Source organism: Balaenoptera physalus (assembly GCF_965194825.1).
Source record: "Balaenoptera physalus genome assembly, chromosome: 5".
NCBI lineage: Eukaryota > Metazoa > Chordata > Mammalia > Artiodactyla > Balaenopteridae > Balaenoptera > Balaenoptera physalus.
The window spans coordinates 27536682-27548765 of record NC_138884.1 but is presented as its reverse complement, the minus strand read 5'-3'; the positions used below and the strand labels follow the sequence as shown (position 1 = coordinate 27548765).

Sequence of the window (12084 nt, the reverse complement as noted above, 5' to 3'; positions counted from 1 at the left end):
ACTAGCCCTCACTGGAGTGTCAGGTGTTCAGGCAGCAGCAGCAGGTCTGGTATTGTCAGTGGTGGCAGGTGTGGGAGGCAGCTAGCAGATGGCTAGGAGCCCCTGGGGTGGCTGCATCACCCAGGAAACATTCTCGGGGAAGAGAATCTGGAATTGCTTATTTGCCCTAATTGCGGTTAAACACAGTGATAACCTACCACACTGCCGGTGGGATACCTTCTCGGTGAGGGGGGGTGGGAATACTGGAAGTCTCCAGCTGATAGGCATTGGCAGAAGTTCTCTCAGTTATCACCTGTTGTTGACTGGGATGAAGTACCTACTGGAATCAAGGCCCTGGAGATCAAGCGGCTGCTGCTTTCACCAATACTGTGTGAATGATGACTTCAAGGATTATGGGTGCGATGGCTTTTTATTACTACGCTGAAGAGCTGTATCTATCTGCCTTTTCTGTCACTGTCACACTCTCCTTCTTGAAATATGTTCTTAGCTTAGCTCTCTCGGTTTCCTAGTTTCTCCTTGAGTTTGAAATATTGGAATTCCCTAGGGCTCACTCCTTGGAACTTTTCACTGTCTACACCCACTCCCAACGTGATCCCATCCAATCACATGGCTTTAAATACTAAGTTCTGACAGCTCTCAAATTTATATCTCTAGTCCTGACCCAGAATGATATATTCAACCGCCTAGTCAACACTTTCACTGGGATGTCAGTATTACTCTTAACAGAAACATTGATTCCCCACCCCCTAATCTGCTCCTCTCCTCTTCACCATTCCAGGACGTGGCAACTCCATTTCTCCATTGTATGCATTTCACATTATGCTGCAGAGCTTACCTATGTACTACATGTTTTTCTTTTGTATGTATAACATTTTTAAAAATTGAAAGAATTTGTACCGTGGGAATACAAAAGTAAGAAAACTGAAATGGTAGGAAGCATACAGTACTCAATTCAGTTGAGAATATAGAAACGATCAATTCCTTTTTCAAAAAAGTTTTAAAGACGAATACTTTCTTATACACACGTGTAACTGATTTACTGAAGCAGTTCAACTTGCTGGGATGTAAATATGAACAACTTTTTATTTTTCCAATTATTGCCCATACGTGTTCTATCGGAACCCTTTTCTGATAACCACAGAGGTTCATAGTAATATTGAAGACTTACTCTAAGTATCTTTTGGTGACTTTTGGTTATTCAACAAGTCTTATTCCTGTTTTTAAATACCTATTCAGTTCTTCTAAAAAAATTTAATCTCATAGTGAATTAAAAGCTTTCTCATCATTTCCCTGCTGGACAGGGACAGACTAGACTTGTGGTTCTAGGAAATGCAAAGGCAGGAGAAGAAAATGGTCTGTTTTCAGACATTTTTTCCCCTTGTTTGGTGTAAAACTTCCTCAACCTTAGTGGCTTAAAAAATCACTTTGTTTAACTGTCAGTTTAGGAATCAAATTCGGACAGGGCTCTGCCGGGCAGTTTGTGATCTGCGTGGTGTCAGCGGGTGCGCTCGGGGCTGGAGGGGCTCCCGAGAGGTCCTATGACCGCCAGGTACCCTGGCGTCTCTCTCGTCTCCCACGCGGTGGCTCATCCTCCGAGGCCTCCCCAGGTGGTTTGGGCTTCTCACAGCATCGTGAACTTAGCAAAGGTGTGCTTTGTTACAAGGCAACTGCCTTTCAAAAGGCAGAAAGTGGAAGCTGCCAGGCCACTTAAGACTCCAGCCCAAACTGCTACTGCATTACTTCTGCTGTAGCCTACTGGTCACAGCAGTCACAGGGCTCACCCAGACGCCGGGGAGTGGAGAAATTGACTTTCCCGCTTGACGAGTGACTGGCAGGGTCGTGTTGTAGAAGAGCATTTGCTGTGGGAGATGCTGCTGAAGTCATCTTTGGAAAATCTGCTGCACCCCTCCTCGGTCCTTGGTCTATACCCCTATGGTACTGGGATGAGAAGGAGTTGGAGAGGCAGAGGTTTCCTTGTGTGATGGCAGCATGATGGTTTCAGTTTCTCTGGAAGATGCTTCTGTGTGGCAGACATCCAAGGCTGGGTCTTTCATGGCTGCTTCTGAGGGTCTGTTGGGATCTCCCTACTTCCCATTCCCTGCTACCTGAGCCTCTCCCCCACCCCGCCTCTGCCCTCGACACAGCCTCTAGTTGCTAGGATTCTCTTGCCTTGCAGGTGACCCTCTTCACGTGACCTTCAGTATTCACTCCAGCCACAGCAGGCTCAGGTGTCTTTGCCACTTCTAGCTGTGTGCCTTCAGGCTACTTCACAGATGTTCCCTCTTCGCTTAGCAATTTCTCTCTCTCTCTCCTGCCCCTTTTCATCTGGCAGGATATTTTTTTTTAGCCGCATAAGTTATTTTAATTGTAAGTTCATAAAAGTCTACATTAAATGTATCATCTTACAAAATAATAACCTATGATATAAAAAATGACTGAGCCAACATTATTTGGTACTTTTGATACTTCCATTAACTTCAACTTAACTATTCTCTTTCCAAATATGAAATTAAAAATTGGCAAGCTATTTACAAAAAGATGTGTAATTTATTTCCAAAAAAGATGTGTAATCTTTTACAGACATTTTGTTGGTCCAGCACTTCAGCAATTTTCAGGTAGAGACGCTCCCCAGCCGTTGACTTAGTGGAGAGAGGGATCGTTGTGGAGCACCCAGATTTTGTGAGTGAATTTCTTGGGGTCTCTCTTTCTAATCTTGTTGGAAGGAAAGCACCCTTATCCCCAACCAAGTGAGAGAGTGTATGTGTGCATATATGCATAGAAAGCCTTGTGGGAGTATGCCTGCAAAAGAGCATGGAGCCTCTAAGTCAGCAGAGTCCAGGATCCAAGTGTGGGCTGTTCAAGACAATAATTGAAATGTCTTGTGGAATTTAAAATATGTAGAACAAAACGCATGACAACAATTACAAGATAAGGTAGGAGAGGGGGTAAATGGAGTTAAGTGGTACTCAACTTGTAGCACTATTGAGAAGTGAGGATGTAAGAATTTGTATTAAGCTGTAATAAGTCAAGGATTCATGTTGAAATCTCTAACTACTAAAATAATAGTCAAATAATGCATAACGATATCACTAATTATAGTAAATGCTCCAAAAAAGAGATTAAAATATTTCCTGACTGGATATAAAAACAAAACCCTGTTTGAGGATGTTTACAAGAGACACACTTAAAATTTTTTAAAGACATAGAAACGTTGGAAGGAAAAGGATGGAAAAATATATACCAGCAGCCCAAACCAAAAGAAAGTTGGTGTAGCTATATAAATATCAGCAAAGTAGACTCTAAAGCCAAGCACAGCATAAGTGTTGAACAAGCATAGAAGAACTTCATGAGCAATCAAGGAAATGCAAATTAAAAACACAAGATACCGTTTCATACCATTCAGATATTTTAAATTAGGAAATCAGACATTTGGTGAGGATGTGGAGCTGTAGGAATTAACACACACTTCCCTTTGGGGGGACGTGAAGTATACATTCAGTCACTTTCATGATGAAACCTACGCCTTTCCTACCTCCTAGCAGCTCTCCTACTAGTCAGGGCTGAAACTGGTGTGCAGCCTTATCAACGGCTTACGGCCAGCTTCTCTTCTCACTGATGAATACCCATGCCTTAGAGCTTGTTAAATATGTAAAATAACATCCCTACCACCATCTATATCCTAGGGAAACTTTTGAACATGTTTACTAGGAAACATGTACCAGAATATATCCTTGATAGCATTTAAAAATAATTTTTCAACAGTAGAAGAGGTAAAAATGTTGTTGTATATTCAAAAGAGTGGGACATTTTACAGTAATAATAATGAACTAGAGCTTGACTTACTGATATGGATGAATTTCAAAACATAAATTGAGCAAAAGAAGCAAGTACAGGAAAAGACATATTTTATTTATTAATGTCTAATAACCAAATGTGCATCAGCTTGCAAAAGTGGTAAAACCTTCAAGAAAAGCAACAATTAATACAAAATTCAAAACGGGAGGGAGGGGAATTTGATCTTGGAAGGAAACAGCATATCTAAGGCTAAGGTAGTAGCGGGTTCATGGATGTTCGTTTTTATTATTGTCTTTCAAACTTTTACATACTTTTAAAAAAATTTAATAAACAGAAACCTCAATCAAACAGAAGTGACCAGAAGGGGGAGCTCTCATGCCCTGAGATGCTGGCAGAGCCCAACAGGAAAAAGAAAGACTCCTCTTCTTTAATGTCAAGCACTCAGCCAATGAAAAGCCAGGGACTCTTTGTTTACTGTAGCCCTCCCAGCTTCCTGTTCCCCTCTGTAAAAGAGAGCTCCTTCCTTTGCTGTGCAGTGACCTGCAGTGACTTGCCATGGTTATGGACTCCGAATTGCAGTTCTCTGCTGATACCAAATAAACTCTTTTTTTTTGTGGAGAAATAACTGACAGTCTATTTGTTTTAGGTCATCAATACTCTTTGTAATGTTGAAATATTTACAATAGAGGAACCACTCATAGGGAGTTTAAAGGGCATGGTACATAGTGTAATTTGATTATTGCAAAGCATACATGGAGGGGTGTAATCTGAAATGTACTTACCTTTTTAGCTTCATCTCCTACCAACTGCTTCAAATATTCTTTCTTTGGAACCACACTGGGTATACAAATAAGTGAATAATACGTTTAAAGTGGGCCAGTACTTAAACGCAATGCTTTTTCCCCTTCTTTCTACCCCCTGAGTGAATCACTTGCTTTCCCCTCACTACGCCATACCAGTTTATACTTATGCATTTATGCTGTAGTTTTCTTAGTCTGGAATACCCTTCCCTGCCCTCTGCTGTATGCAAAATTCTATACCTTCTTCAAGTTTTCAAATATTCCCTCTTCTCTGAAACCTTTCCTACTTCCCTCTCCCACACTTCAATCTTCCGTAAGAATTAATAATTCAAAAAAAAAGAATCATTCCTTCCTCCCTTTGCCTGTGGCACTTAAGGATAATTCCAGTTTAACAATTATTTTATAATTAGTTGTTTTTTTAACTGATTTTTTTACATAAATTTATTTATTTTATTTATTTATTTTTGGCTGCGTTGGGTCTTCGTTGCTGCGTGCGGACTTTCTCTAGTTGCGGCGAGCGGGGGCTACTCTTCGTTGTGGTGCGCGGGCTTCCCATTGCGGTGGCTTCTCCTGTTGTGGAGCACGGGCTCTAGGCGTGTGGGCTCAATAGTTGTGGCATGCGGGCTTCAGTAGTTGTGACTCACGGGCTCTAGAGCACAGGCTCAATAGTTGTGGTGCACGGGCTTAGTTGCTCCGCAGCATGTGGGATCTTCCCAGACCAGGGCTGGAACCCATGTCCCCTGCATTGGCAGGCGGATTCTTAACCACTGCGCCACCAGGGAAGCCCCTAGTTGTTTAAATATATGCTCCTTTCCCCTATACCTTGCATCCTGATTGTCAGTTATTTAGAGCAGGGATCTGGCTTTATCTGTGTTTGTTTACCTATCACACAGCACAGTGAGTGACACATGGTAAGTATTAAATGTAAGAAAGTATGACTATCTCAGCTTGCTTCTCATTACCAGAGGTGTTTAGTGAATGAAATAAGGTGGAAAAGTCAGGCCGCGGCCATATTGTATCGGATCTCCTATATTAAGGCAAGTGTTTAGACTTTATTCAGTGAGCATCCCGGGAATCATTTAAAGTCTTTGAGCAGTGTTTCCAGACGATTAAACATAGATTGGAGGTGAGGGACTATTTAAGAGACAATTATAACAGTGCATCTAGAGGCAATAAAGACTTGAACTATAGTAAAGTCAATGCTGAGAAAGATAAAACAATTAAAAGGGTCTATGATGGTGCGTCTCATATTTTAACATGCATACCAATCACCTGTGAATCTTATTAAAGTACAGATTCTGACTCAGTAGGTCTGGGGTGAGTCCTGGGATCCTGCGTTTCTAATAAGCTCATAGCTGGTGCTGTAGACCCATGCTGTCCAATATGGTAGCCCTCAGCCAGGTGGCTGTCAAGCACTTGAAATGTAGTTAGTGCGACTGAGGAACTGAATATTTTATTTTATTTTAAGTAATTTAAATTTAAATTTAAAAATGGAAACAGTGCAAAATATTTCTCCATTAAGCAAAATTTTGTTGTTTTGGTGAGACTGCATTTTACTGTAACTTATCAAAAGTTAGCATCTGAGTTAAGATGTACTGTAAAAGTATAAAATATACACAGGGTTTAGAATACTTAGCACAAAAAAATGCAAACTATTCCATTAATTATTTTCATGTTGATTACATGCTGAAAAGTATTTTAGATATATTGGATTACATCATCTATACTGTTTACAATTACTTTTACTTGTTTCTTTTTATTTGTTTTTAATGTGGCTATTAGAAAATTTTAAATTACAAATGTGACTTGCATTTTACTTATACTGGGGAGCAGTGCGTTGGACCTCTGCTGTGAGAAAGCAAAGTCAGTTTTACTTAGGATCTTACCTGGACCCTTTTTTATGGGTGGAAGTCACATTGTACACAGGGACTGGTGTTTGTTTTCACAATTTCACCTCAGTTGACTCAAAACATTAAATTATTCAAACTTTTGCAAAATAATTTTGTAACATTTCATCCTCTAAAATACCTGAGTGAAAAGGCAAGTAATATAAATATTTTAAATAGAACATTGATGAACTGAATTATCAGGTAAAAATATACAAGAAGCAGATCCAAGAGTAGAGATTATGTCCTTTAATATTTCTGTATGATTGTTTCTGAAAATATTACTTCCTCTAGAGAAAACTCTTTTCATGTTTACCAAATTGATCCCTCAAGGACTGACTTACATTGTGGAAGTCCAGAAATGTTGCATCGTCCATGATATATGGACTCCAAACACATGATCCATTTTGCAAAGAGAATATTACCCTGGAAACCCCATTAACAGGGTTATACTGGTTAAACCACACCCACTGTGAAAATTTTAAGCATCCTCAAATAGTATCCACTGTATGAATACTCAAGACTTATCTGGATAGTTGCAGTTCTTTTGATTAAAGCATGATTCAGTTTTAGAATCACTCAAATCAGTTCCTACGCTGATGAAGCCATTTATCCATTAATTTGTTTATTCATTCATTCAGCATATATTTGTGTAGGAGCTATATGGCAGTCACTGTTTCAGGCATAGGGAATTTAATACTAAAAAAACCAAAGTTCTTGCTACTCTCAAGCTTACATTCTAGAGAGCTCTGGAGAGAGACATAAAAACAGTGAATAACAACAGTAATAGGGATAATAAACAGTAATAGGAAGTTGGGTAGTGATAAGGGATTTGAAAAAAAAAAGGCTGGGGGAGAGAGGGGGTGTGCTATTTCATAAAGGATGGTAAGGTAAGCTTCTCTGAGGAGGTAACGTTTTAGCAGAAAACCAAATGAAACTAGGGAGCTCTGGCCACATCAGTGTCTGGGGGACGAGCTGAGAAAATTTCAAGAGCCAAAGTGCTAAGGTGGGAGAGTGGTTGGCGTGAGGAATAGCACAGAGGCAAGTGTGTCTGGAGCTGCTCCCCAGAATGAGGGAAGAGGGGTGGGAATGAGGCCAGAGAGGGAGCCAAGGCCCGGTCAGGTAGGGCTCTGTCCTGGTGAGGGCTTTGGCCCCTTTTCTGTGGGATGAGGAATCTCTGAAGGGTTAGAGCCCGGGAATGGCATTATCCAATCTTTGCCACAGGCTACACATACGTGTGCTCGTGTTCATAAAAGGCAGAGGAGTGAAAAGATATTAGATGTTTCAACCCAGAAGGATCACCATTATTTTTACATTTTTGTATTTTACCTTAATTAAAAAAAATCCGTCTGGAATGTATTGTCTTCCAAGTGGTGAATTTATCTTTTATTCCATCCCAAATTGACAGCAAATCTCTATGCTTTTCTTGCTAATTGAAATATATTTTTCCATATTCTCATGGCGCTAATAGTTTTCTCTGTATATTTTGATATTTAGCTATGTAACATATAAAGAATTAATTTGTTTTCATCGATAGAGTATGCCTTTTTCAGTGTAAAATGAACCACTTTATCTAACTTAATGCATTTTCCCCCCATGATTGTATTTGACATTTATATACTGAAGCGAGGGGAAAAAAGTAAGCACAGGTCTAGAACTATGTAAAGCTAAACAATAATAGTGGTTCTCTTTAAGCAGTGGGATTACAATGGATTTTGTTCTTTTCTGTGCCTTTTTCTAAAATTTTAGCTTGTATATTGCTTCTCTAATCAGATGTTTCCATATTTTAACAAAGTAACCAAGGTCGGAAACTGCTTTGCGCCCTCATTTTCTCTGGGCCGTGTGTTTTGCCACGCATTTGGATGCCTCATAAGCATTATGACTACCTCTGGCCCTGCTTCTTTTCCTGTTTCCCAGTCCAGAATGAATACCAGGTTAGAAATCTAGAGTCATGTTGGAAACCTAAGAGGGATTCTTTTCTCTCTCTCAGTCAGTTAAGTCTTGCCAATAAAAGGTCTCAAATATTTCTCATATTCATCTCCTACTTCCTAATCCTTTCTGCCCTGGTTTGTTCTTTATCATCTCTCACTTGAAACTAATACCACTGTAGATTCCTAACTGGTGTTTTCTCTGGCTTTAGTTTTGCCTTCCTGAAAAAATCTTCTATGTGGTCACCAGAATGATCTTTCTAGAACATGTGTTCTACCTAATAGTCTTCAGCTATGCTTCTCAGTTGAGATAGTTGTTCCCTTGATAGTCTGTAGTGGTGTTCCAAGATGTTTAAAGTCACCTGCAAAAAATAAGAGTGACTCCATTATCTTTATACTAAAACAAATATGTACTGTGGAAAAGGCTACAAAATTTGTCCACATTTTATAGAAACTTTACAGAAATTCCATGAATGTGGTGGGCTACTTCAAGTTATGCCTCTGCCCGTGTCCCTTTTGTTCAGATTCACTGCCATTAGAGGTTTTTATAAGAAAGGTTTGAGAAACACTAGTTTATACGAAAAAGTTCAAGCTCCTTATCGTAGCTTATCAAAAAGATCAGCATAACCAGATGCCTCTTTTAACCTCACACTGAATTTTTCCCACGTTGCCCTGAAATAATGAACAGCTTCTGGGTCTTTAGAGACCATGTTTTTGAATGCCTCTTTGCCTTTCCACACTGCATTCCAAGAGAATGCCTTTCCTTGTTTCCCTCGACAAATAACTCGAGCTCCTTCAAGAGTCCGTGCAGGCCTCACATCCTCTAGAATCCTTCTCTAGCTTTCTCTCCCCTCCCCTCCCAAACTGTCTCAATTCTGCCCTATGTGAGTACTGTTACCACTACTCGCCAGGGGTTGAAACCTTGTTCTGCGGTGCCCATATTTCCTTCAAGGGGATATCTTTCATTTCACCCTCCTAGAGAGGACATTTCAAAGTGAACACTTGGAACTTCTCCCAGTAGCTCATTACCTTTCTCACAAGACCGAGGGATTCATCTGAATGGTGAGATTGGTCAGACCTGACTTCTATGGTCCAAATTAACAAGGCGGCAGAATTGCTTCCTTAAAAAGGCAACTTAGGCCATCTCTGGCTTTTCCTCGTATAATAACTGTCTTATGTACTCTCTGAAAGAAGGGCTGGGCTCCCTCTCTACTTTTTCCTCCTAAGTAGTAAGCATAGGCGGCAAGTCACCTCCTTTGTGGGTGGCCCTGCTGTTGTCCAGCTCCTCTTTCAATAATGGGGTGGGAGTAGGGGTAAATTAACTTGGGTAGAGAAGTAGGACATCCCAGTACACTCTGCAATATGCCCACTGTCAGAAAGCCCCAAATAAGGTCGATAGTCCCTATTTGGGGCTGGTGTTATCAATGTGTGTGCTTAATTAGTTAAAACCCGAGGAGAAGGGAATCTATAACATCAGAAATATCACACTGATTTCAGTCATCCATTTAGTTCTACCAGTTAGCCAGTAAACTTCCTGAAGGCAAGAACTGAGCATATCTTTTTTATTTTTGTATTTCCATTGACACAGAGTACTTGGCAAATAAAAGATGTTTAATTTTTTATTTATTAATTTTTTTCTGATTACAGAAGCAATGCAACATGATTTTAGGAACAAAAGAATTTTGTGAAAATAGGAAATAAAAAGTGATTCAACAAACCAAAGATTATATATTAACAAAATATAAACTTGTACACTTACTCTTTTTTCCTATATTAATGTACTTTCTTTGCAAAAAAAGAAATTATATGGTTTTGTTTTTAAAAAACAAGTGTTTTTACAATATTAAATATTCTTCTAAAAGGTGATTTTCATAGCTACATAGTATTTAATTGATAAATGAAGAAAGTAGCCCATTGATAAATAATATTTATTAGACATTTGTCAAAGCATTTTTTTTGTGTATGCTTTGCTACATGCTTTACGTGCATAATAGCATTACGACTTCTCAACAGCTCTGCAGCAGGGATTTTTATATATCCATTTACACCTAAAGGAACAGAGGCTAACAGAAATTAAGTAGCTTGCCCGAGGTCACACAAATATTAAGCGGCAAAACTGGGAGTCAGTTCTATGTGATTTGACATGAGAGCCACCAGAACTCTTAAAAGGATATACTGTAATTTATTTAGGATAGTTCCATCCCTGGGCATTATGGTTGTTTTCAACTTCCTTACAATGATAAATAATGCTGCCTGTGTTGAACATCCTTAGAGCCAAATCTGTGTACATATTTCTAGTCATTTTCTTCAGAAAAATTCTTAGAAGTGAATTTTTTGGCTCAACTGCTTTTTCCCTCTAATTACAAATCTAATACATGCACAAAATGGAGAATTTGGAAAACATAGAAAAGCACAAAATAATAAAGCAAAAACCATTGATCATCTCACCTTCCAAATATTACTATTTTTAACATTTCGTTCTTTTTTTCAGTCCTTTATGTATATACATATTATATGTATATAGCACTATATACACATATAAGTGTAGTGTTTTATATAGCTATATTGAAGCATATACTTTATATCTTGTTATATATTATAGAAAATTGTATGATACCATTGCTACATGTATATATATATACACATATACACATATGTTTTCTTTGTAGGTAATCAATTAACTAATTGTAGAAACCAAATTTCGGAGTTTAAGGAAACTATACTACGTTTAAAAAACAAAACGGAAATAAATCGCCAAGAGCTGATTAAAGCCTTCAATCAAATGAAGTATAAACTTGCAGAGAGAGAAGATGCATCGCTAAACTCAGGTTTGGGTGGTTTTTGTTTTTGTGTATGGTGGTTGGTTTTTTAATGTTTTGTGTTTAGAAATTTAGATTTTATGCTTTCTGACTTTAGGGCATTTCTTCCCAATAACTATAACTAAATCAGTATTCATTCTTTTATTGTGAGACATGCAAAAATCAGGTAAGAGACATCACTGATAGACTTCCTCTCATCTCTACCTCGAAAATGGTCTTCCTCTGTTTTCTGTCTCTGTGAATTGCACCACCATCCGTGATCCACCTGAGAGAAGCAGCCAGTAACCTGAACATCCTCTCTGAATCCTTTCTCTCCCTCTAGCATACTTCTTCCATGGCAGTTAGTAAGCAGTCCTGTTGATTCATAATCCTATATAGCTCACAAATATGTCCACATTTTTCTATCACCATCTCTACTACCCTAGTCAGGCCACCTTCATGCTTCATCTGAAGGACGGCTAACATACTTCTTTTTTTTTCTCTCTCTCTCCAGTCTTGCCCCACCTATTTATTCTCACTTCAGCCAAAGTGAAGGCTACACTGTCCTGTATATCAACCTTCAGTGGCTCCCCACTTCTCCAGGGTAAAAAGTCCTGCCTCCTGCTTCCCCCTCTGTATTCAGATACCTCCTCGGAACTCTTAACCCCTGGCAACCACTGATCAATTCTCTGTTCCTATAGTTTTCCATTTTCCAGTATGCCATACAAATGGGAGCACACAGTGTGTGTAACCCTTTGAGGCTGGCTTCTCTCACTTAGTATAGATTCATCCAGGTTGTCATGTGACCAATTGTTTGTTGCCGAATAGCGTTCCGCTGTATGGATGTGCAATGGAGAGTTTGTTTCACTAATTGAGA

The 12084-nt window shown here is 39.2% G+C and overlaps 1 protein-coding gene across 3 annotated transcripts in view; it reads left to right on the top strand.

Annotated features, from left to right (window-relative positions):
* MGAT4D (MGAT4 family member D) overlaps positions 1-12084 on the top strand; it is a 49567-nt gene that overhangs the window by 3616 nt on the left and 33867 nt on the right. For all 3 annotated transcript variants that reach the window (XM_082463434.1, XM_082463435.1, XM_082463433.1), the window contains exon 2: positions 11079-11237. In XM_082463434.1, the coding sequence (XP_082319560.1) occupies positions 11079-11237 (159 nt within the window). The remainder of the gene's footprint in view (positions 1-11078; positions 11238-12084) is intronic.